General features: G+C 41.0%; 1 protein-coding gene across 3 annotated transcripts in view; it reads right to left on the reverse strand.

Moving 5' to 3' along the window:
* STAB2 (stabilin 2) overlaps positions 1–26795 on the reverse strand; it is a 121944-nt gene that overhangs the window by 45815 nt on the left and 49334 nt on the right. For all 3 annotated transcript variants that reach the window (XM_056574537.1, XM_056574538.1, XM_056574539.1), the window contains 18 exons: positions 23729–23840; positions 22222–22402; positions 20715–20808; positions 20323–20481; positions 16914–17009; positions 15666–15761; positions 15368–15415; positions 14678–14808; positions 12486–12600; positions 12254–12331; positions 10666–10764; positions 10435–10542; positions 8466–8597; positions 5868–5996; positions 3777–3833; positions 3591–3686; positions 2607–2802; positions 1525–1620 (listed from right to left, as the gene is read on the reverse strand). In XM_056574537.1, the coding sequence (XP_056430512.1) occupies positions 1525–1620; positions 2607–2802; positions 3591–3686; positions 3777–3833; positions 5868–5996; positions 8466–8597; positions 10435–10542; positions 10666–10764; positions 12254–12331; positions 12486–12600; positions 14678–14808; positions 15368–15415; positions 15666–15761; positions 16914–17009; positions 20323–20481; positions 20715–20808; positions 22222–22402; positions 23729–23840 (2023 nt within the window). The remainder of the gene's footprint in view (positions 1–1524; positions 1621–2606; positions 2803–3590; positions 3687–3776; positions 3834–5867; positions 5997–8465; positions 8598–10434; positions 10543–10665; positions 10765–12253; positions 12332–12485; positions 12601–14677; positions 14809–15367; positions 15416–15665; positions 15762–16913; positions 17010–20322; positions 20482–20714; positions 20809–22221; positions 22403–23728; positions 23841–26795) is intronic.

Consider the following 26795-nt stretch of genomic DNA (forward strand, 5'->3'; position numbering starts at 1 on the left):
TTTGAGGTTTTGGACAGGTGTCTTTTATACTAATAATGAGTTCAAACAGGTGTCATTAATACAGGTAACGAGCGGAGGACAGAGGAGACTCTTAAAGAAGAAGTTACAGACAATGTGATTTTATGGATTTTTTTTCTCATTATGTCTCTCATAGTTGAGGTATACCTATGATGAAAATTACAGGCCTCTCATCTTTTTAAGTGGGAGAACTTGCACAATTGGTGGCTGACTAAATACTTTTTTTTTGCCCCACTGTAGTATGAGATGTAATGTGTTTAGAAAGGAACAACAATAGGGGAAATATTTTTGTCATCAGAAAACCATTGCCATTGTGCCTTTATTTAACTCCCAAAATTAAATGGACGGATCTTACTGAAGCTGACAGTATAAGAGTTGACAGACTAATTCTGATCAAAGTCAAGTTTAAACTGGGCTTACTTTGTGGATCAGCCAACATTCTCATCTCAAATACTGTTCCCTGGTTCATGATGGCTAAAGTGGAAATATTGTGGCAGGTGTCTCATTCAGATTTTGGCACCATTTATCATATGATAGAACTCAAAGGCCACACAGCAGAGGTGACTATCTTAATATAGTTTAAAGTGACCCTGTTGGATGTCTGCTAGAGCACAGAGAGACACATGGTACCTTTCTTATATCCGTCGGGGGTTCCATAATATATAATAATGTTTTTTCCCCTGGAGCCAAGTGCCAAAGAGGCATCCCCAAGCCCTTGAAGTGCTGGGGGCTGGAACGCCTCCTTGCACTCTTTCCCATCCCTGTTACTTCTTGATTGACAGTCAGCTGTAAGCCAAGCTTTGTTTTCAAATCTCACACCTGTTCACAACTTGTTCGCACAGTACAGGAAAAAGATTTGGAAACAAGGCTCTGCACTGGAAACATAGGCCTGACAGCATGAAGAGTGGAAGGGGAAGAGAGAAGGCATTCCAGCCCACAGTACTTCAGCACTTGGCATAGAATAAAATATTTTTTTTATGTCATGGAAGAGCAGACAGATGTTCAAAAGGTAACAATTGCGTCCGTGCCCTAACAGCTAGAACACAAATTGCAGCTGACAGACTCTCTTTATGGTTATCATATGTGGCCCTTGGGGGAGATTCATCAAGACCCCTGCTGAGAAAAAGTTGCCCAGAGCAACCAATCAGATTGCTTCTTTCATATATCAGAGGCATTTTCAAAAATAAAAGAAGCAATCTAATTGGTTGGGCAACTGGACAACTTTTTCTCTACACAGGTTTTGACCAATCTCTCTCCATGAGTCTAGCTAGTGATCTACTATGAAGACTAACTCTCCTCTAGATCTGCATACTTCTTTCTAGGGAGCACTGCCTTGCTTTTAGGTTTCAGTTAGAAAAATACTACTCCCTGAGAATGATATACTAGAGCACATCCAAGAACCAATATCAATAAATACTCCCATTCTCCAGTTGTTGTACGCAATACATAATCTGCACATCTTGAAGTTAACCCTATAGACCATCAAAGGGTGAAAGATGAACATACCTGTGTCACATTTAACACCTCTCCAGCCAACGTTACATTGACAAGTCCCATCACCGGTAATTCCTTCATTGCATTTTCCATTGACACAAGTACATTCTGAATACAATAATAAATCTGTTATTAACATGAGAAACAGCACTGCATATATGTAATGCTTCTGCCATTTGGCTAGGACTCGGTAACAAACTGGTTTCTAAATTATAAAGTATAAAAGCTTTGGTTGTTCAAAAATCTTTACTGGATTCTGCACTAATAAGTAGCCATGAGTAAATGTGGTTCTCACATTTTGGATATTATTTATACAATATATTTTTGTCACATTTCTATATGGTTAGTTTAGCTTGACAAACTATCAAAGCTACTAACATATCGATTAATTACTTGGTGTATTCCTGTATTTTGGCTTCCCTTATGCTTCCCTTCACTTGGCTGACAGCTATCTAATATGTATGGCCAGTGTAAGCCTTAGGGTAGGGTCACACGTAACGGATCCACCGGACCCGACCCATATTGTGCCTCCTGCTGTTACCGAACGCACCCGCCCCCCATTGCCTCGCTCTGGAAATCTGTCGCTCTGAGCAGCCACTCCGGGGGCCTGCAAGTCGCCGAGTGCACTAAGACATCCCGAAGCAACCGGTACACTCGGCGCTCAGAGTGGCGGATTGCTGCTGCGACAGGCCAAGGGGTGGGGCGATGGAGAGAGGGTGCGTTCATCAATAGCAGGAGGCACATTATGGGTCAGGTAACAGGCGAATCCGCAGCGATAAACACGCTGTGGATCCATTAGGTGTGGCCCCACCCTTAGGGAACAGGATCTGCTGCATATTTCTGCAGCATACTTTGTTCAGCTGATTTTGCTATCCATTAACTTCAATGGGTAGCAAAATCAGCTGCAAAAAATATGCAGCAGATCCTGTACGTGTGAACGTACCCTTAAAGTGGTTTTCCCTTCTGACAGATAGAGGATAACTAGCTGATCATTGGGACCTCTGCATCCCCAGCAATCTTGATTCATTCTCTAGGGGTGCATTGTAAGAATATTTCTTGTCTTTCCATCCCTAGAGTAGCTCTAGTGGGAGTACCTTGATCACAACGCGTCCCATATTTCCCTTTAACACAGGTTTCACATGCAGTTCCAGTATATCCCTCTTCACACTGGCACACTCCAGTAGCATTAACGCCATCCATGCATACTCCATTTCCAAAGCATGGATTTCCAGCTTTCCCAGGACAGGATAGACACTGCTGACCAAAGAATCCTGAGCAACACTCTTTAGTCTACAAAACAAAGAACAAAATGGTTAACAATTTCAATAATACACTTTTAGCTGTGTAGGACTGGGATGCCAAAGGGCCATCAATATAATTGATTCAGGAGGCCCATCCCCCAGGTACAGTCCATTAAATATTACCTGATTATGATTGAATGGGTACAAAGGCAATGAATGTATGATCACCATAATGTAATAGTAAGGCTTGGTGTAACTACTATCTAAAGCCCTTGTGATACTTTTCTGTCAAGGGTTGGTAAAGAGTTAGCCCCTCAATATTTCAGGCAATTTTACCTTCATTTAAGAGCAATTCATCTTTTATTTTTCTGTCAACAAAACCATATGGGGCTTGTTTTTTGCTGGACCTGTTGTATTTTTGAATGACAACTATCATTTTACCAAATAATGTATTGTGAAAGCAATGTATTGTGGTACACTTGAGTGAAGAGGCCCCTTGCAGCAAGAAGCTAAGAGGTAAGAACAGAGGGCATCTGGTGTCACTGGGAGCTCAGGAGGGGGGTCCATTAAGGGAGAAATGGGCCTGCTGCAACAATGCCTCAAGGCGCAAGTGCCACTTGTACAGCCAGTCTGCCACTTAGACACAGTGAGTGACTAGGTCTTAGCTAAAACTAGAGAGGGACCTACCACTGGGGGATTCACTGCGAGCTAGTCTGAGACTAATTTTCTAGTTATTCTCACTAAGCATTATTAGAAAAGGGCACATGCCCATCTTGTATGTATGATATTCAGAACATATACTAAACAGCCAAACTAGTAATAAAAAGCTCCACTTACAATCACAGTTTTAGCACAGCTGGACTGGCATCCAATGAAGATGAATCTCTTCCCCAAGCTGTACTTTGTGTATATACATGCCTTCTTTGCACTGACCTAAAAAAAATGGTACTATTAACCACAAAGCAACTGGGCTCATATGTGTAATGTGTTGCTGGTGAGCATTGACATTTTCAGTGTCCTTACCATAGGTTGCATATTTTTGTCACAGACAGGGGATAATGTGCAGTCGCCACATTTGCTCTACAAAAAATATATCACATTTATTCAGTTACATTGAAATACATTTAAATTTCCATAAAGAAAAAGCCAAAATGTACATTTTCGTTTAAAATTTGAAGGCTCATTACACTAAGCAGGGAGCAATATGGGGCATTCTAGCTAAGTGGGAGCACTAAGAGGCATTATTACTGAGCTGTTGGCTCAGTTATTGTGTGGAGGGGTGCACTTTTACTATGTGTGGATGTATCATTACTCGGGGCTCCATTGTACAGGAAACAAGGGGTGGGCATCAAACTCTGCAGAGATGCATTGGGGCCAAGAGACTATGTCATGATGGTCTCGGCCGGATGGAGAAGAAAAGGAAAGTTAGGGAAGATGCCACACGTGTGTCACTGGAATTTTTGTGCAATCTGATTCCATTCAATGGGTGGCCCAGCAATCCAAAAAGCAAAAAAAAGTGCATTCAGAAATGTGCCAAGTTCATCATACGTTGTGGGTAACTATTTTAAATATTGTACATTTGATAACAAGTAATCACTGGACTGTTCAGGCAGCCGTTAACTTTCATCATTGTTGGTAGCATATCATCCATTTATACGTAGTGATAGGTTGCAGAGGAATGATGATGCTGCGGCATGCATATTCCCAGAGATCACATGACAAACGAACATTTCTCGATTGTCATCGGAATCCTGGGTCTATTACGCAGGGCATTTATGGGCCCATTTGGACCTTCTCTTTTGGCTTTTTAAATGGTGGCCTTCTTAAGTCACAGTGTGGAAATATTATAGCATATTTACAAATGTAGGGGTAGGGTGATGTATCTTTGGGTACAAGTTTCATTATATAGTAATATCCAGAGATGTACCCTAATCAGGTATTATATATATGCCTGCGCCAATTTTTTTTAAAAGTTTTATTGCTACGTGGTCCACAAGTTAGACACCAAGAAAATAGTGAGGAGTTGAAGAACTTAGTTAGTGTACGTACATGGGTGTATGGAGATAAAAATAACTCTCTTGCATATTCTGGTATTTGGTTTGTAATAGTCACAGTGACAATGTAGCTGGAAACTATTGTTGGCATGGTATAAATCAATCTATTTTTATTAGTACCAGGACCAGACAGTTATTATGAGGTGACAATGAGCAGGTCCAGCTATATACATAGTTCCTTTCATTAAAATTTAGATTAAAGGTGTCTTTAAATAGCTCATCGGTTAGATACAGAGTTAAGTATGTAAACAAAGGCTCCAGTGTCTGTTCTCACTATGGAGAGAACAGGGAGGATTAGTAATAGAACAATGCTGTGTCTGGATTGTATCTTCAGTTTTAGTCATGAAGCTAATAATAAATACTTCTTATTATATTAATATCAACAGACACCTTGCATCAGTATCCATCAATGATGATGATGGCCAGGTCTCCTATCAGAGATTTAAAGCTGATCATAAGAATGTGGGAAGTCCAGTAGGCTAGTCAATAGTGCCCTGCCAGCAGATTTTTTGGAGAACAATAAAGAAGGTTGCCCATACCTAGTACCTGACCTACATTTATCAAATTACTTGTTGGAAACCAAGAGGCCCCTATGTGCTTCTTGCTTAGTTCCTTTTGCTGCTTGCATTCATCTATGGGTTACAGTGTTATCTTTTGGATAAAATGATTAGCAAAATAACACCATGGATTTTAACATTATAACATGAGAATGAAGAAAGCAAGCTCCAGCTCGGCACAGGTAAATGCGGCTTTATTCACATCAACGAGGCAACAGGTACAGAGAAGAAGTGACGCGTTTCGGCCATGTGCTGGCCTTAGTCGACTAAGGCCAGCACCTGGCCGAAACGCGTCACTTCCTCTCTGTACCTGTTGCCTCGTTGATGTGAATAAAGCCGCATTTACCTGTGCCGAGCTGGAGCTTGCTTTCTTAATTTCCATTGTTCTGGGTGAGGTCCACACCTTCTCCTTGCTTGGGATCCAGACCAGGGATAGAGCCGGAAACCTTCTCTACTATTTCACATTATAACATGAGCTAACATAACTTAGAATGTATCATTACCAGACCAAAAGTAGTATCATTCATGTCACATCTGTTCTTCTGAATTTCCAAAACTTTCCCTATTCCATGGATGACTCCTTTGTCGGTTGCTGCATTGGTGTAGTTTATTGGAGCATCATTAACATAAAGCTGGACGGAAAAATGAAGGTTCAGTATTATGGAACATAATAATACAATAAAGCAACAAGACTTTTTGTAGCATAGGTAGCAGTGTGAATAAATGGACATGTGTTACCTTACCCCTTGTCTTTAAGGAGTTTCCCTACACATTCGGACACTGTCAGAATATATTATGGAGATTAAGATGTATATATATTATTGGTCAATATATTTTTATACAATGTTTGCTAATTCAATAATATATGTAAGCATTATTCTCAATTTACTTCTATTACCAATTATTCTTTTTTCCCCACTAGGGGTCTTACTTTTACTGAATTTGCTGTCCACTGCCTGTTGTTAGGCTCAGTCAGTCTCTAATATCAGAGACACCATGATAGAAAACAGGAAGTGTTGGATTGGGGAGGTGTCATCATTGGCTCACTGCATTGTACACAGAGCCTGTCTCTGCTTTCAGCCAAAGGATTGTTGATCTGTTTAAGTAGAGTTACCTCCTCTCATCTTATGGCTCTACAAACTGACTGTGCGAGTTTCCTCGGCTGTTAAACTATTATTTTTGTCTGTTAGCCAGCATTTGCCACATCTCATTCATTTCATTTTTTTTTTGCCCCGTATACGGTTTTCACTGTCTGACTCCCGTCAGCTCATTAAAATTAATAAGATACGGGCAGGGTTCGGCTGGGATACGAGAGCGCCCAGTTTTGACGTTTCCCAGTCGGATCTGGTGACCGTATGATTAAAAAGTGATGTGAATGCACCGTCAAAGCATTTAGGTATGAGCTGCTAGTCTGATGCCTGTGTCATCTGTGGTCCCAACACTTAGATTATGGCTGGTAGCCCATTGGTCTACAGTAATGTCAGTATAAGCAGAGTTGCAGATAAGGGACATGCTCCCTACTATAGAGACAAATGCAACAGAAAAAGGGGCAAGAATTATGAAGCCCAGGTCTTTCAATTTGTCACACCATTTAAATAAGTTCTATCCTGTAGGACAATTTATCCCGTATCAATTTACCCCCCACAATCTCCTGCACGGCACCCCGACTCTCCCCAAGAACAGAACGTGTCGACCACAGCACAAAGCACTGGCCGACACGCCTCCTCCATTTATCTCTATGGAGGAGCTGGAGATACAGTGTTTGGGTATTTCCGCCACTTCTATAGAGATACATGGAAGGGGCGTGTCGGCCACCGCTTCGTGCTGTGGTCAACACGTTCCGTTCTTGGGGAGAGCCGGGGTGCCGTGCAGGACGGTCGGACACCCATGAACAGATGCCAAAGGATAGGGGATAAATTGCTCTGCATGATACTTCTTTAAGTAACTTGTGCAGCACTTCGCTACTAGAAAAATAGAGAAGCACCAAAACTGTGAATGCACGCAGCTAAATACACAAGTTCTTACCATATATTTCTTATACATAGGTGAACAACTGGGTAATAGTATTTCTGTCATTGTTGTCATCAGCTAGGTATTGTTATCCTTGAGAACCATATTCTAGAACAGTGTTTTCCAAATCTTCAGCTGCAGTTTTGCAACAGCTGGAGACACACTGTTTGGAAAACACTGTACAAACTTACTATAGATGAGGTGTGTGACTTTATTATTTATTAAAAATCTAAATAAATAAGGAATAATTGACCTTATTTTATCCGTTTTATAAATGTACAGTAAAACCACTTCTTTCAGAAGACCACCCCCTTATCCAGACCAGATTTAATGTAACGGATTTTCAGTTCACCATATTTTTCCTTAAAAAGATCACCCCTATAGAGGGGCACTTTTTAGTGAAATTTTGGTTGGTCTTCTTAAAGAGGTTTCAATGTATATTTTCTGCTTCATTTAAAACATATCCATTCTCCCATGTTTAAAGGGGTACTCCACTGGAAATTTTTTTTTAAATCAACTGGTGCCAGAAAGTTAAACATATTTGTAAATTACTTCTATTTAAAAATCTTAATCCTTCAAGTACTTATCAGCTGCTATATGCTTCATAGGAAGTTATTTTCTTTTTGAATTTCCCTTCTGTCTGACCACAGTGCTCTCTGCTGACACCTCTGTCCATTTTAGGAACTGTCCAGAGTAGGATAGGTTTGCTATGGGGACAGTTCCTGACATGGACAGAGGTGTCAGCGGAGAGCACTTTGGTCACACAGAAAGGAAATTCAAAAAGAAAAGAACTTCCTGAGAAGCATACAGCAGCAGATAAGTACTGGAAGGATTAAGATTTTTAAATAGAAGTAATTTACAAATCTGTGTAACTTTCTGGGACCAGTTGATTTAAAAAACAAAATATGTTTTCCACCGGAGTGAGTACCCCTTTAATCGTACCCTATCTGACTGAATTTCTGTTGTTTGTATTACTGAAAAAACTTTGATGATTTCTTGTTGAGATACAAGGTACAAAGCATGGTCCATCCCTGAAAAAGTTTACAAATAATAATAATAATATATATATTAAAAATAATCTGTAGCTTTACCTGGCCATCATGCATCAAAAATGCAAGTTGAAATGAAGTCCCCAGCATTGTTTGCCGATGCATGCCTTCAAGCATATCATTCTTCATCAGCTGTTGTCCCAGTAGGATATGATATTTTATTGTATCTTCATCCTGAATATGATTCAAATATACTTTTCAGTACCAAAGCTTTTAAATAAATGAACATTAAACAAATACACCAAATCAGGTTTATTATCCTGAATTGTTGCTGTATATGGAAGGGTTAATTCTGTAAATGTGTTTCTATCCTTTTAAACCTGATTACAATGTGAGCCTAATGTTTCTCTATGTCATCTCCATTTTTCTCCTTCTTATCTATCTATTTGAACTGGATATTGTATTAGTGTCAGATGTACTTCCCAGACCTGAAGAACCAAAGAGGGGGGTGTCTTTCTGGAAGTTTTGTGCATCTTAAGTCCATAGAGATGCATGGGATTCGGGGGTATAAAAGCTAGAGATGTCATCATTTGGGGGCCCTGTGGAAGAATGCAATGGAACTGTGCACACGTTCTTTACCAGAAGATGCTCAACTATGGGCATGTGTTGGATTTCCAACAAGTGGGCCCCCTGGACTGTTTGTAAGACTTTATAGCTAAATATGTCTTATAGCTTTATTGCTGTCTACTTCCTTATATCTTGTTGCACTTTTTTAATTCTTTGTATCTTGTTGCACTTTTAGCTTTGTGGACCTCTTTTTTCTTGCAAATCTAATGTAAAACACATCCAGTCTGTGTGCAGAAGGCTTGGACTTCTTTTATTTTCAATGTAAGAAGAAGCTACTTCCTGTCAGTCATATTAGTTGCTATGGAATATAACTAAAATAGGTTCTACATGAGCAAAACCTATAGATCTGTTTCTATATATGTTCACCACCATGTTTTTTTTTTGTTTTTTTTTTGTTTTTTAGCTATCTGACAACTCCTTCTAGAATTAAATTACTGGGACAGATCTACCATTGCAAACACGTCAAAATTCTGGCGTCATTTGAACCAAAAACTCACATGACTTGCGCCACTTTTATTATGCATTTAGGTACTTATGTATACTTAGGATTTAAAAAAATATTGGGTGTGCATCGTTATAGGGTTCCTTTTGACTATATACTTCATGTTTTGAAACCAGATATCATCCCTTGACATATGACTTTTTTCTCTTCATTGTGATTTAGGTACTTTTTAGACACACATGCACCTCATCCAAAAAAGAGTTGTGGCTTTACCAAGCTCCCTCTTTTTTCTCTTCAATTGTGATTTAGATATGTTTTTGATACCCTTGCACCTTATCCAAAAAAGGATTGTGGATTACTGGGAAAATGCATGGTGAGATCTAAAATTGCCATCACGCCCCCTCCCATAGACATGAATGGAGGGGGCTTGGCGTGACGTCACGTCCCCAGTCCCGGAAACCCAGAGGTTTCTGAAACTGGAGATTCAGCACCTGCATTGAATGCAGGTGCTGCAGGGAGATCGCGGGGGGTCTCAGCAGCAGGCCCCCCGCGATCAGAAATCTTATCCCCTATCCTTTGGATAGGGGATAAAGTGTTTTTGCCCGAAATACCCCTTTAAGCCACGATTATGGCTTAAAGTAAGGCAAAATAACAGTTGGTCTAAACTTAGACTACATAGTCTACTCATGTAATAGGTTCAACAAACAGCCTGAGCCACTGTAATAAATCTGGTCCATTAGAAGACTGTCCGTCAAAGTTTGCCCTGCTTAGAATTAGACAGTTTTAGTGAATTGCCCCTAATGGCTAAATTTTTCTATACCTTGAATCTATTGCTATATGCTGTTCCATTTGCATATTCTTTAGACAGCAACAGGACATTTTTTGTAAGCACAGCATCCACATTTTCTATTAACCTATATTTTGTATTATCAGGAGGTCCAGTCTAAGATCACGAAACGTAAAAAAACAATACCAAATCCCCAAACTGCAAAGTTAACTTACCACAGAGGCTGGATATTTATTACGGATATAATTGTTAATAGCATCATTATGAGGTGCAAATACTGTGTAGGAGTCTTCAGATTCGATAAGTTTTGACAAATGATATTCCTAGATAAAATATACACAGTAGGCCTTAATCATTTTGTAACATGAGCCAAGTTGCAGTATAGTAAAAAATAATGATGAGTTTATGAACACACAAAAAAGTCACTCATGCTGGGTATTACTCACAATGATATAGCCACGGAAGATGGAGTAATCCGGCATCTGATCGAGCCTGGTCATGAGATCCGGTAACTGCCCAGCCAAAAGTGGATCAGGGGTCAAGACCTACAAAACATATTAACGTCAGGTTAAGGGTCTATTCACATGTTTAGTATTCTGCACATATTTGAGGCACAAGATTTAAAGCTGCACATTTGAAGCTGTGTTCGATCATTTAGTTTACATTGAAACCTGCAGAAGAAAATATGCAACTTCAAGTCATGTGCATCAAATATGCCTGGGATACTGTACGTGAAAGTAAACCCTAACTTTTTACTTAGTTAAAAAGATAGCATTAGAGTGCTCTCCAAAAAAAAAAAAAACTAAAACAAAACAAAACAAAAAAACAATGATAATAAAGTAAACTCATATTAACAAAAGAAATAAATTAAAAAATAATATTTGACAAGTACATGCAAAACAAATCACACATATATTGATTTGGTATGAAGAATTAAAATAGCCTGAGTGGTATGGCGGAATAACATCAGGGAAATAGTAGCATATTTGTAGAAATATTTACATCTTATTCATTGGAGTTATTCTTTAAAGGAAATTCATCAGCTGCAATTATTATTTTCAAACAGCTGACACTGTTACATAGCTGTTAGGGCACAAAGAGACACATCCATGTCCCTGCTTGACTGGCAGTTTGTCTGCTTGACTACGGAAATTCCAATGCAGCATTACTGGCAATGGGTTTCCGCTTCACAGTGCACACTATGGAATTTTAGTGGCGCCAAATGAATGGTCTTGTCCCTTCTTAAGGCAGAATCCGCTCTGCAGACATTGCCATCTATGGGGGCGGCAATGTCTGCATGATCCTAGTGGCCACACTTAAAAGCATTGTAGCCTAAGGCTAGGTTAACACTACGGAATTTTTCGACCGGAATTTCACTTAGGTCGGAAATTTCGGTGCAGAAGCATTCCATTACTGGCAATGGGATTCTGCTGCACAGTGTGGAATTTCAGCGGCGTATGTTCTGCCACTGATATTCCACTGGCAAAAAATGTACTTGGTTATTTTTCAGGAGGATTCTGTTCAGCAGACATTTCCGTCTATGGGGACAGCAATGACCACTCGCTCGGCGCTGGACACACTTGGAACCTGGCCTAAGGGTTCAGCTTCCAGCACTAAGTCCCATTTCAAAAGCTATTTCCTGCAAACAGGACTCGACTTCCAGCTGACTGTCAATGAACCAGGGTGGGAGGGGGAGGGAGAAGGTGTTTCAGGGCTCAGCCCTTTAGATGCTTGGGAGCACCTCTTTGTACCAGAGAATAAAGGCATTTTTCTACATTACGGAAGCCCAAACAGACATATAAAAGCTACCATGTGTCTCCTTGCACTAACAGCTACCTAACAGTGTCAGCAATTTGGAATGTGAATTGCAGCTGACAGATTCCCTTTCAAAGAAGGTGTTTTCAGGTCTGCTATGTATCAAAAGTTTTGTAACTGCTATGGGCTGGAAAACAACTTTCTATCAGTCACAATAAGACTTGTATACAGAAAATGATTTCCAAAACATATATTAGAAAAAAAAATTGAGTAATTTACCTTGTCAATAAGATGCACAACTCCATTTGTAGCCACTATATCACCAACAACAAAGTTAGCACCATCAATGGTAACATTCTAAAATAAAGGAAATAATGTAATAAAAAGCATTTAGTACATTACAAAGCTTTAAGCAGGCTGCATACATACAATGTTGACTAGGTAACCTCCAAGCTATCATATAACATGAGCAGTCCAATATTTGTCTGACTTATGAGGCCTTGGAACTTACCCCATTTTCTTTAGAAAGTTTAAGAAAATTGCGATTAAGAGAGGTAGCCAATACATCAGATGAAGATAAGTTCTTGATATCATCATATCTGTAGATACCTGATAAAATGTGATGCCTAGAAATAAAAACATGAAACATTTGGGTGAACAAACTCTCAAAGTTTCAGAAATTGTTACTGAACTGCCTTTTTTTTTAAATTAAAGAATAATATACGTATACAGTGGGGCAAAAAAGAATGTAGTCAGCCACCAATTGTGCAAGTTCTTCCACTTAAAAAGATGAGAGAGGCCTGTAATTTTCATCATAGGTATACCTCAACTATGAGAGACATAATGAGAAAAAAAAATCCATAAAATCACATTGTCTGGTTTTTGAAGACTGTATTTGCTAATTATGGTGGAAAATAAGTATTTGGTTACCTACAAACAAGCAAGATTTCTGGCTCCCACAGACCTATAACTTCTTCTTTAAGAGTCTCCTCTGTCCTCTACTCGTTACCTGTATTAATGGCACCTGTCTGAACTCATTATCAGTATAAAAGACACCTGTCCACAACCTCAAAAAGTCACACTCCAAACTCCACTATGGCCAAGACCACAGAGCTGTCGAAGGACACCAGAAACAAAATTGTAGACCTTAACCAGGCTGGGAAGACTGAATTTGCAATAGGCAAGAAGCTTGGTGTGAAGACATCAACTGTGGGAGCAATTATTAGAAAATGGAAGACATACAAGACCACTGATAATCTCACTCGATCTGGATCTCCACGCAAGATCTCACCCCGTGGTGTCAAAATGATCACAAGAATGGTGAGCAAAAATCCCAGAACCACATGGGGGGACCTAGTGAATGGCCTGCAGAGAGCTTGGATCAATGTAACAAAGGCTACCATCAGTAACACACTACGCCAGACGCGTCCCCCTGCATAAGCCAGTACATGTCCGGGCCCGTCTGAAGTTTGCTAGTGAGCATTTGGATGATCCAGAAGAGTATTGGGAGAATTTCATATGGTCAGATGAAACCAAAGTAGAACTTTTTGCCAATAACTCAACTCGTCGTGTTTCCTACTGTGAAGCATGGGGGTGGAAACATCATGCTTTGGGGTTGTTTTTCTACTAAGGGACCAGGACGACTTATCCATATAAAGGAAAGAATGAATGGGGCCATATATCGTGAGATTTTGAGTGAAAACCTCCTTCCATCAGCTGGGGTATTGAAGATGATACATGGCTGGGTCTTTCAGCATGACAATGATCCCAAAACATCACTGCTCTAGAGGAGATCTGCATTGAGGAATGGGCCAAAATACCAGCAACAGTGTCTGAAAACCTTGTGAAGACTTACAGAAAACGTTTGACCTCTGTCATTGCCAACAAATGGTATATAACAAAGTATTTAGATGAACTTTTGTTATTGACCAAATACTTATTTTCCACCATAATTTGCAAATAAATCCTTTAAAAATCAGACAAAGTGATTTTATGGATTTTTTTTTCTCATTATGTCTCTCATAGTTTAGGTATAGCTATGATGAAAATTGCAGGCCTCTCTCAACTTTTTAAGTGGGAGAACTTGCACAATTGATGGCTGACTAAATACTTTTTTGCCCCACTGTATATGAATATATACTTTTAAAAGGGAATTTACCCCCTGTATTTTTTTTATTCTATTTAATGTACACGATTATAGGCATAGCAAATCAGAGGAATAGTTCAGGCAAGATGCATGCCAACAGTTCAGAGAATTGCTGAAAGGGTACCTGCCATTTCTTACATGCTGCTTGAACCACAAGTCATCGGGTGGTGCTATGCAGCTTCTCCGCACCCTAAAAGCCTTGATTAAAAGATCTTACTCTTTTTGGGTATAGGAACAAATCTATCAGTCAAGGCCAGTAAGGCAGAGAGAAGTTTCCAAGGACTGTCCAAATGATTCAAGGTTCAAGCAGCATGAAAGTGATGGCAAGCTCCCAAATCATAATAGGCTGTTGTCTGAAGATGACTTTTATGAGTGTTATAGGTATGAAGTGGTTGGTAAATTTACAGTAAGTGAATTTAAACATGCCTGTTATAAACATATATCTATCTAACTTAAGATAAAATAAAGGAAATAATAGAAGAGCAGACTAGATGGAGCAGGTGTCAGAGCAATAAACCACTGTGACACATTTATTAAAATAAGAATGATTTGCTTACTTTAGTAAGGTAGGTACATTCTCTTTTTTCATCCAGTAAGCCTTATCCATCATGTTATCAAATGCCCGTCGAGATGGGACAAGCAAAGTGACATTGGTAGATTGAGAAAGCAAAGCTTTTATATTGGGATCCTGAAATTGAAGACACGGATAGCATGGGTGAATATGACTTCTTTTTTCTTCTTTGCATGTTGCAGTTTTTATGTCTATTGTTATACATTTAAAAAGGCTTAATACAATATATGCAAACTGGTGTATTCTGAATACGAACATGGATGGTATGGAGAAACTGAACGTTTTTATTTATATGTAATATATAACCATAACCACCCCCACCACGACCACCACCCCCACCACGACCCCCACCACGACCACCACCACCACCACCCCCACCACGACCACGACCACCACCACCCCAACCACCACCAATTAGGGACCTATGAGTATAACAGAATACTAAATTCTCTACTAAAGTGTCCATGTACAGCTGCACAAAGTCCACTGTAGGTTCATATTTTAGACTAATAGGCACTGTGCTGCTGTATGGAGCTATTGTAAGGTACTATACTCTCCACTATAAACTATGAGAGGTGATATAGTCTGAGCCATTCGTTGCAGGCTCTATACAGATCCATTATACATGCACATAAGGTCTTACAGTAACAATATCACTGTAATATCTCCAACCTACATTTAGACATTTATAGAATTCAGAGGCTTCGGGAAGTGACGCAACCACCTAGAAGAAAAGAAAACGTGTTATATTGGGTACACATTTAAATGGAAGATGAGTTTTTTTATTTTATTTATTACATACTTAGGTGAATAAAATATACAGGATAAGTAAAAAAAAAACTGCTTTGAATTGGCATTTTAATTTGATATCAGCATCTCTAGCTCATGTGATCAATAACTGAAATAACCATAGATATCTAACTTTGTTTTGATCTTATCAGACAGAAGTCAGGTTTTGAATTTTAAATACTTACATCTGCTATATTTCCATAGCAGACTTTTCCATCACCTTGAAACCCTTCTTTACACACACATTCCATGAAACCAGATTCTACTTTCCGACATGTTGCCTATAGAAAAGAAGAATGAAGGGATGCACACTTAGCAAATTTTTTTCTATATAGCTCGATGTACCTCATATGGCATATGAGAACTGTCAGACTCAGAAACACTGATAACCTGTAACCTATGTATATCCTTAGATATTCTGATTTATTGTTTTTGTCAAATTGATTTGCTTAGAATATAATTATATATGAACATTTAACCAATGGGTTTTATTGACGTTTTGTATAAACACCAAAATGCAGAACATGCCGTAAATTGTCAAGCAAGATATGCAAAAACAGAATTAGAGGTCTCTTTCAGGAGGGAATCAGGGTCCCGGATCAACCATAGTAGGGACAGCAATAGCACCTCTTTGGTTCCAAAGAATGTACTATCTATAGATTGTAGGAGAGGGTAGGGATACCTCCTAGTAATGGAGAAGGCAATTATGAACATAAACATTGGCCTGTTAAAGCAGTGGGTGCAATATTACAGTTTCTAAATATAGAAACTCCTGGGAATCCCAGGAGGAAGAGGAGATAAAAACAGGCACAAGAGGGGGAACAAACAAGGCAGACAAACACAGGGTGGGGAGAAATAAATAGGGGGAAAGGTAAGGATCCTACAACCATGGTGAGTCAGTACCAGCTTAAGAAAGAAGTACAGCATAAGGAGAATTGCTTAAATACTCCATCCATGGCTTTCAGGTGGCATCATAAGCCTTTTGAGAAGCCAAAAGGATGCTTGTCAATTTATAATTGGCCATTATCCAATTTAATTTGGATTTGACCAGATGGAGAGGAATGGATTAATCCTTCCAGCTTGTAGTCATTGCAATTTTGGCGGCAGCTAAAAAGATGAAGTAGATAAGTTTCCACTTCCCCTGTGAGATGTCAGGTTTCGGGGCATTCAGTAAAGCATGTCCCGGGTTCTTCCAGAGATTAATTCTCGTAACAGAAAAGATCAGGTGGTATATGCAGATCCAAAAACGATGCACTTGCGGACATTCCCACCATATATAAAACATAGTGCCTCTCAGCTTGCATTTACAGAAACAAAGAGGAGAGGTTGAGTGCAGTAATGCTTTTATTGTGAGGCATCAATAGGAAATTACTACATTAATAAATCCAAATAATAAACACTCATAAAAAAAGATTTTAGAGCATGAAACCTACCAAAAAATGACACTTTTCAGTCTCCCCAAGGCAAGAGTTTACTGGCTCACACTGAATCCCATCACCTCGGAACCCTTTCCGGCATTCACAGTCACTCTGAATAAAGTGAAAACACAAGAGAGGAATATATTGCACTTAAAGGGTTATCTGGTGATTTTTTTTGTACAAAATATATATTCAGTTACTTTGCCATTTTACTTAAATTGATCATATTGCAATTGCTGACAGGTGAAGTGAAAAACATTATTATAATGGACAGCAGCTAAACACTCTGAAGCTCTTGTGTTGGAAGTAGGCAACATGGGTAAGCCTAGGGGTCTGAGCAACTTTGGCAAGGACCAAACTGTAATAGTTACATAAATAGGTAAGATCATCTCAAAAACAGGAGGTCTTGTGAAGTGTTCCTAATACACAGTGGTTAGTACCTAGCAAAGGTGGCCCATACAAGGACAACAGGTGACCTGGCAAAAGGGTCATGGGCACCCAAGACTTATTGATGCAAGTGGGAAGTAAGGACTGCTTTGTCTGGTCCAGTCCCACAGAAGAGCTACTGAAGTACAAATAGATTAAACAAAGTTTATGCTGGCTGTGATATAAAAGTGTCAGAACACACAGTGGCTCACAGCTTGCACATACTTACCCATGTAAACAGCTGAATGTGTCTGCAATGGGCATGTAAGGATCAGAACAGAACAACTCTCGTGGATCTCATATATCTGGATTTTTCCAAAGCATTTGATATGGTGTCACATAAAAGGTTGGTGCATAAAATGAGAAGGATTGGACTGGGGGAAAATGTGCGCAAGTGAGTAAGTAACTGGCTCAGTGATAGGAAACAGAGGGTGGCTATTAATGGTACTTCTTCTGATTGGGTGACTGTTACTAGTGGGGTACCACAGGGGTCCGTCTTGGGTGCTGTTCCATTTAATATACAGTGACCCCCTGACCTACGATGGCCCCGACATATGATCAAATCGACATACGATGGCCTCTCAGAGGCCATCGCATGTCGATGTCAGCATCGACATACAATGCTTTTTTATGTCGGGGCCATCGCATTAAGTGCTATCCGGCAGCGCAAAATGCTTAAGGTGCTGCCGGATAGCAGCTTAATGTTCCCCGTGTGGTAAGTGAGTATTACTTACCCCTCCACGATGCTCCGGGGTGCCCTTTGAGTCCAGCGCTGGTCCTCCGGTGTCTTCTCGGCCCTCTCCGGCGACGTCAATACGAAGCTGCGCACGTCGGCCCGTCATCCAATAGGAACGGCGTACGCAGCGACGTAATGACATCGCTATGTAGGCCCAGTAAGGCCTTGTGGAAGACAGCAGAGGACCGGAGAAGACAGCAGAGGACCGGAGAAGACCAGGAGAGCCCAGCAGAGGACCGGAGAAGACCAGGAGAGCCCAGCGGGGGCCCGGGGACACCATCGGGAGCGGCAGGGACACCATCGGGAGAGGCGGGACGTGGTCCGGAGCGGCGGGGACAGGTGAGTACAGCTTCCTATACTTTACATTGCACGAATCCATCAACATACGATGGATTCAACAAATGATGGCTCGTTTGGAACGAATTACCATCGTATGTTGAGGGACCACTGTATTTATTAATGACCTTGTAGAGGGGTTGAATAGTAAAGTAGCAATCTTTGCAGATAATACTAAACTCTGTAAAGCGGTAAACACTATAGAGGACAGTGCACTGTTACAAATGGATCTGGAAAGGTTGGAAGTTTGGGCTGGGAAATGGCAGATGAGGTTCAACACTGATAAATGTAAGGTGATGCACATGTGGAGGAAAAATCCGGGCTGGGATTATGTATTAAATAGGAGAAAACTTGGGACGACTGATGTGGAAAAGTACTTGGGAGTCTTAGTTAACAGTAAATTTAGCTGAAGTGACCAGTGTCGGGCAGCTACTGCCAAGGCAAATAAAATCATGGGGGTGCATCAATAGGGGCATAGATGCCCACGACAAGGAAATAATTCTACCACTGTACAAATCACTAGTCAGACCACACAAAATACTGTGTACAGTACTGGGCACCAATGTACAAGAAAGATATAGTGGAGCTGGAGAGGGTTTAAAGAGGGGAAAACAGAGTAATATGGGGAATGGGAGGACTACAGATTCTAGATTTATATGGACAGAAGGTTGATCCAGGGATCTATTCTGCTGCCATATTTGGAGTCAAAAAGGAATTTTTACCTGTAGTATGAAGGTTTTTTTGCCTTCCTCTGGATCAACTCAGTAGGGACTCATTAGGGTTATAGGTTGAACTTGATGGACTCTGGTCTTTTTTCAACGCTATGAACTATGTTACTGTGTTAGTAAAAGTACCTTGGATAAAGCTGGTCATAAAAATTTTCGGTGAAATAGGGTCAATTTTATTGGGATCTGCACACAGGAAATTTAGGCCAGTTTTACAGAAATGTATTAGGCTGGGTTCACATATGTCCAGCATCCGGCATAAGTAAACTCAGCCTAGATCTCGACGCAACTGATGCTACAACTGATGACAAGTTGTGTTCCCTGGCCCGGTGCCTTCAGGCGTGTCCAACCATCCGGCATCAAAATTGAGATGCTGAATGACTGTGAATTGTCCCATTCAAATCAATGGGATCAGTTCTAGCATCAGCATAAATGTGAACCCAGCCTTACAGGTTTCTGCACAACTGCACTATTTCACTAGTGTTCACTTGCAAAGTTTTGTAACAAAAAATAGCTGCAACAATAAAGCTGTATACTAATGTACAGTGACCCCCCCGACCTACGATGGCCCCGACATATGATAATTTCAACATGCGATGGCCTCTCAGAGGCCATCGCATGTTGAAGGCAGCATCAACATATGATGCTTTTGTATGTCGGGCCATAGCATAAACGGCTATCCGGCAGCGCTGACTGCTTCCGTTGCCGCCGAATAGCCGTTTACGGTGCCCCGTGTTGTCAGGTGATGGTCTCCTACCTTTCCTTGGGGCTCTGGACCGTCCTCTTCGGGATTCCCTGCATCGCCGGTGCTCTCCATCGTCGTCATCACATCGCCAATAGGAGCGGCATGCATAGTGACGTGATGGCGGCGACGTGAGAGCGACGATCCCGGGTAAGCAGAGATGTCCGGAGCGTCGGGGACACCACGGGGAAGCGGCGACAGCGATGGAGGGCGACATCCAGGGCAGCGGTGACGATCCGGAGCGGCAGGGACAGGTGAGTACAACTTCCTATATTTTACATTGCACGTACCCCTCAACATACGATGGTTTCAACAAACGATGGTTCATTTGGTATGGATTACCATCGTATGTTGAGGGACCACTGTACTACTACTGCTTGGTGGTATACCGGCATTAATACATACACCTCATAGTTATCCCATATACAATGTATACTAAACATCAAGGCAGTTGTTTACCTGGCCAGGACCAATATAAACACAATCCGCATCTGGATGGCATCCTCCTCTGTCAGTGAGGAGACAGTTATTAACCTCTGAGCAGTCTACCCCATCACCCGTCCATCCTGAACGACACACACACTTGGATTTTCCTGGTCCTGTTGGTATACACTCAGCCTGTGGACATATGTCAACATCTATGTCAGTGAACACGCAGAAAGATTATATATATATATATTAGTATGTTACATAGTGATGGAGTAAACTAAAATTGTCTGATATAATAAAATTCTACCTAACCTGATATATTTGGGTTGATGGTAGTACCTTAGGAATTTTGCTCAAGTAGTATGATAAATAATTTAATACTTCACATAGTAAGCAATAAGCACCACATAAGACCAACTCACATTAGCATTGCAGGGGGATCTGCCAGAGACCATACAGGCATTTGTTTCTCTGCAGTTTATCCCATCTCCTTCATATCCTGATTGACAAACACAGCTGAAAGAAAAAGATTGTTGCTTAACATATAGATTAACAGTGATATGTAAATATATGTACCATGAAAAATGATGGGGAGAACTGGGGTAAAGACAGCGTCTCATACCCCAGTTTTAAGTAATCCCCTGCCAGCGGATGGGTAAGGTGCACACCTCTACATAGATCCTGGCTCAGCTGAGGCTGCTTGGAGCTAGTAGATTTCAGCTACACTTGACGCCTATTTGTAAATTGTAATTGTAAATTCCTTGCGTGTAAGAGGCCACACCCCCTTCATGCTATACCATGCCATTTTATGCCAAACTTCGCCCACTTGGCGAAATCAGCGCAAAGTGTAAAAAAAACAAAAAAAACAAACACAAATTTTGGGGGGCAAAACAGGTATTTGCAGCTTTTGTAAGGATATGCTAGCCACAGGTATGATAAATTCCCCTACCCACCATGTATTTTGACATCAAGGGTTCTGCATGCAGTCAAAAAAAGGAAACGGTCTTGTTTACACTTTAAAGGGGTTATCCAGAATTAGAAAAAAATTGGAGAATTACAGAAACAGCGCCACTCTTGTCTTCAGTTTCTGTGGGGTATTGCAGCTGAGATCCAACGAAGCGAATGATGCAGAGTTATAATACAACAAACAACCTGAGGACAGGTGTGGTGTTTTTGGAAGAATGCATTATGTTCTTTTTAAAGAGTACACTATTTTCTAAGATAACTCAGATTATATTCCCTAACTACTCCTAACACCTTTCCTGCCCTTTAAGATTTTTTTCGAGCTTTAAAAAGCTGTGTATCATACCTTTCCCCTTGCTCACATTGTGTGAGCTCCTGGCAGGAGGAAGTGGGCGTTCCCCAGCAGGCGCAACATCATGCCCCGCGCACACTTCCTGAGTTTGGCCTCCTGCCAGGCCGGGAGGAGACCAAACTAACTGTTTGACTTGAGGCAGGGAACAGAACAGAGCCACCTAGTGGCCGTTTTTTCAATCATAATAAAAACATGTAAAGGTTGACAATGTATATAGATTTCTTAAAGTGATTATACATTTGCACAATAAAAACACTTAAACATAATGTAATATGTTTTTGTGTCATTGCTTTCCAATAACCACGACATTCAAATTTGTCTCTCAATGTAGCTTTATGAATGCTTATTTTTTATATTTCAATAAAAAAAAGCATGTTTTATGCCAAGAAAGTAATTTTGTGACTTATTTTACTTTTATTTTACTTATATACTTACAGTACTTTTTTTTTTTCTATAAACCTTATTTAACTCTATTGACTTAAAAAAAAAAAAAATGTCAGCAGAATCACAGTGAGAGTCCCTTTATTCTGTCTAAAAGGGTAGACATGCCTTGACTTCTAAAATTCTGTTGTTTTTGTACTTGGTAAATGCAGTAATATAATACTGAAGAGTACCTGGGCACGCCGTTGTTGTATACACAGTCTGCGTGAGCGTGACAGAAGGTAACAAGTGGTCCGCAAGAAACAGTCCTCCTATCACAGAACTGTCCTGTATATCCTGGTTTACAGGAGCCAACCAGACAGCTGCCATCACTATCCATATGGTTATTGCATCTCCCATGGACACATCCACATTCTAAGGCAAAGTGACATTAAATTAGTATTCCGATCCTTAGTTTTTAAAACCCTCCCAATAAACCTTTATTTGCAGACTTATAATTTACAACATTAATATGTCTGATATTTTCTCTAAATAGAACAGAAAGACGATTTCTGGAGGTAGAGTACCACATAGAAGCTATAGCCTTTAATCCTACTAGGATGGGTTCTATTGGACTGTCTTAAGATCTCTTACTAACGAAAAAGCGAGTAACCAGCAATTTCCTTTCCTAAGCATTATGGGGGGAGATTTATCAAAACTTGTGTAGGGGAAAAGTTGTCCAGTTGCCATAGCAACCAATCAGATTGCTTCTTTCATTTGTCACAGGCCTTTATTTAAAAAAAAAAAAAAAAAAAATGAAAGAAGCGATCTGATTGGTTGCTATGGGCAACTCGGCAACATTTCCTCTGGACAGGTGAAAAGGGATTGAAAAGCTTTTAAAAATCATGCATTTAAGTTTTCATTATGCAAAATGCGCAGGCAGTATTTTGGAACATTTTGGGGGAGATTCATCAAAACCTGTCCAGAGGAAAAGTTGCTGAGTTACCCATAGCAACCAATCAGATCGCTTCTTTCATTTTTCAGAGGCCTCTTCAGAAATGAAAGAAGTGATCTGATTGGTTGTTATGGGCAACTCAGCAACTTTTCCTCTGGACAGGTTTTGATGAATCTCCCAAAATACTGTCTGTGCATATATATTGCCTAATGAAAACTATATATAAATATATATATATATATATATAGAGAGAAAGAGAGAGAGAGAGAGAGAGAGAGAGATGTAAAGTGTAACAAGATTCAAAATAATGGTCTAAATGTAAAAAAAAAAAATTAAGAATGTTCCAAATTGCAGAAAACATTTCTAAAAGTCTAAGGCCAGGTTCACACAGCCAGAAGTTCCGCACATTTGAATAACACTGCGGGCGCCACGACTGATCAGAGATACACTGTCTCATAGGTGGCAATGCATTTCCGAGAGGACAAGTCTATTTATTCCGTGGATGCCAGAATCGGGATTTCCACCGTGTGCACAGTGCAGCAGAATCCCATTCAAATCTGGGACTCTGCTGCAGTGGAATGTCCGGGCAAAATATTCCTGCGAAAGTCCACGCGGACATTCCACTGTGTGAACATACCCTAGACTTGTTGGATGTTTTGCTAACTTTTTTTTCAAGCTGAAAATATGGACCAAAAAACTGAGTTCACATAGCCTTATTGTAATAAATATCAATGGTATATTCCTTCTAGATGCCTTTTTGCATACACCTAAAATAATATGTTTATTGGCTACTGTACAGCACTTACTTTTGTCACAGCGAGGCCCATACTTGTCTGCATCCATGCAACGCTCACAATTAGAGCCGGTAAATGCCTCATCACAGACACATGTCCCATTCCCTGTCATTCCGTCCATACACTACAGCATAAAAGACAACAAATAATAAATGAAGACAGGAATAAAATAAAGTTCCCAACATAGTTTAAATAATAAAAAAATAAGCAGGGATGGTAAATAATTAGGAAATTGCTGCAGTAGAGAATCGTCACATTTGTGAAGCAAGTTTGATGTATACAAAAAATTCTCTGTATACACTGAGGTGCTCAAATGCTTTAATAACCAAAATGATGTCTTGAAGCCTTAAAGGAGTAGTCCACTGGAAAACATTCTCTTTTAAATCAACTGGTGCCAGAAAGTTAAACAGATTTGCAAATTACTCCTATTAAAAAATCCAAATCCTTCCAGTACTTATCAGCTGCAGTATAATTCACATGAAGTTCTTTTCTTTTTTAATTTAACCTCTTCAGGACATAGGGCGTATGGATACGCCCTGAATCCCGAGTCCTTAAGGACCGAGGGCGTATCCATACGCCCGTGGGAATTCCGGTCCCCACCGCTAGCCGGTTGGGGACCGGAGCCGGATGCCTGCTGAAATCGTTCAGCAGGCATCCCGGCATATCGCCCAGGGGGGTCATTATGCCCCCCCATGTCGGCGATCGCCGCAGATCGCTGGACAATTCAGTCCAGCGATCTGCGGCGATTCCGGGTCAATCGGGTCTCCAGTGACCCGATGACCCGGAATTACTGGCTGTTCGGGGCCGTCTCTGACGGCCCCGAACAGCCAGAGCCTGCAGGGGTGAGGTGGCACTGGTGCCACCTCACGAACGCCCTGGTTCGTCGGCCGGATTAGCGGACGACCAATCAGGGCGCCTGCTGCGGGTGTCACTCCCGCACCCGCTCCGCCCCTCTTCTGGAGGACGTGAGCGGGTGCGGGACGTGCACCCCGGGTGCTGGGGACCCCGATCCCCGGCGTTAATGTTGGGATCGGGGCCCCAGGAGCAGCGGCGGCGGCGGGACTGACCTGCAGCGTCTGGATCGTTGGAGGTGAGTGACAGCCTCCTGCTGTTGCTTAGCAACAGCTCCCAGCATGCAAAAAGGGCATGCTGGGAGCTGTAGTTATGCAACAGCAGGAGGCAGACCACCACAACTCCCAGCATTCCCTTATGGGCATGCTGGGACTTATGGTTTTGCAACAGCTGGAGGCACATTCTTTCTATGGAAAAGTGTACCTTCAGCTGTTGTATAACTACAACTCCCAGCTTGCACAAACAGCTAAAGTGCATGCTGGGAGATGTAGTGGTGCATCTGCTGGTTGCATAACTACAACTCTCAGCATGCCCGTTGGCTGTCGGTGACTGCTGAGAGTTGTAGTTTTGCAACAGCTGAAGGCACACTGGTTGTGAAACTTAGAGTTTTTTTTTACCTAACTCAGTGTTTCACGACCGGTGTGCCTCCAGCTGTTGCAAACTACAATTCTCAGCAGTCACCGTACACCATGCACCGTACATGCTGGGAGTTGTAGTTTTGCAACAGCTGGAGGCACACTGGTTGTGAAACACTGAGTGAGGTCACAAACTCAGTGATACATAACCAGTGTGCCTACAGTTGTTGCAAAACTACAACTCTCAGCAGTCACCGACAGCCAACGGGCATGCTGGGAGTTGTAGTTTTGCAACAGCTGGATGTCCCCCCCCCAATGTGAACGTACAGGGTACACTCACATGGGCGGAGGATTACAGTAAGTATCTGGCTGCAAATTTGAGCTGCCGCAAACTTTCTGCTGCAGCTCAAATTGCCAGCGAGAAACTACTGTGAACCCCCGCCCGTGTGACTGTACCCTAAAAACACTACACTACACTAACACAAAAAATAAAATAAAAAGTAAAAAACACTACATATACACATACCCCTACACAGCCCCCCTCCCCTCCCCAATAAAAATGAAAAACGTCTGGTACGCCACTGTTTCCAGAACGGAGCCTCCAGCTGTTGCAAAACAACTCCCAGTATTGTCGGACAGCCGTTGACTGTCCAGGCATGCTGGGAGTTTTGCAACAGCTGGAGGCACCCTGTTTGGGAATCACTGGCGTAGAATACCCCTATGTCCACCCCTATGCAAGTCCCTAATTTAGGCCTCAAATGCGCATGGCGCTCTCACTTTGGAGCCCTGTTGTATTTCAAGGCAACAGTTTAGGGTCACATATGGGGTATCGCCGTACTCGGGAGAAATTGGGCTTCAAATTTTGGGGGGTATTTTCTGCTGTTACCCTTTTTAAAAATGTAAAATTTTTGGGAAAACAAGCATTTTAGGTAAAAAAAAATAATTTTTTTTACATATGCAAAAGTCGTGAAACACCTGTGGGGTATAAAGGTTCACTTAACCCCTTGTTACGTTCCCCGAGGGGTCTAGTTTCCAAAATGGTATGTCATGTGGTTTTTTTTTTGCTGTCCTGGCACCATAGGGGCTTCCTAAATGCGGCATGCCCCCAGAGCAAAATTTGCTTTCAAAAAGCCAAATGTGACTCCTTCTCTTCCGAGACCTGTAGTGCGCCAGCAGAGCACTTTTCACCCCCATATGGGGTGTTTTCTGAATCGGGAGAAATTGGGCTTCAAATTTTTAGGGGTATTTTCTGCTATTACCCTTTTAAAAAATTAAAAAATTTTGGGAAAACAAGCATTTTAGGTAAATTTTTTATTTTTTTTTTACATTTGCAAAAGTCGTGAAACACCTGTGGGGTATTAAGGTTCACTTTATCCCATGTTACATTCCCCGAGGGGTATAGTTTCCAAAATGGTATGCCATGTGTTTTTTTTTTGCTGTTCTGGCACCATAAGGGCTTCCTAAAGGTAACATGCCCCCCAAAAACCATTTCAGAAAAACGTACTCTCCAAAATCCCCTTGTCGCTCCTTCCCTTCTGAGCCCTCTACTGCGCCCGCCGAACACTTTACATAGACATATGAGGTATGTGCTTACTCGAGAGAAATTGGGCTACAAATACAAGTAAAAATTTTGTCCTTTTACCCCTTGTAAA

Source organism: Hyla sarda, chromosome 4 (genome assembly GCF_029499605.1).
Source record: "Hyla sarda isolate aHylSar1 chromosome 4, aHylSar1.hap1, whole genome shotgun sequence".
NCBI classification, from domain to species: Eukaryota; Metazoa; Chordata; class Amphibia; order Anura; family Hylidae; genus Hyla; species Hyla sarda.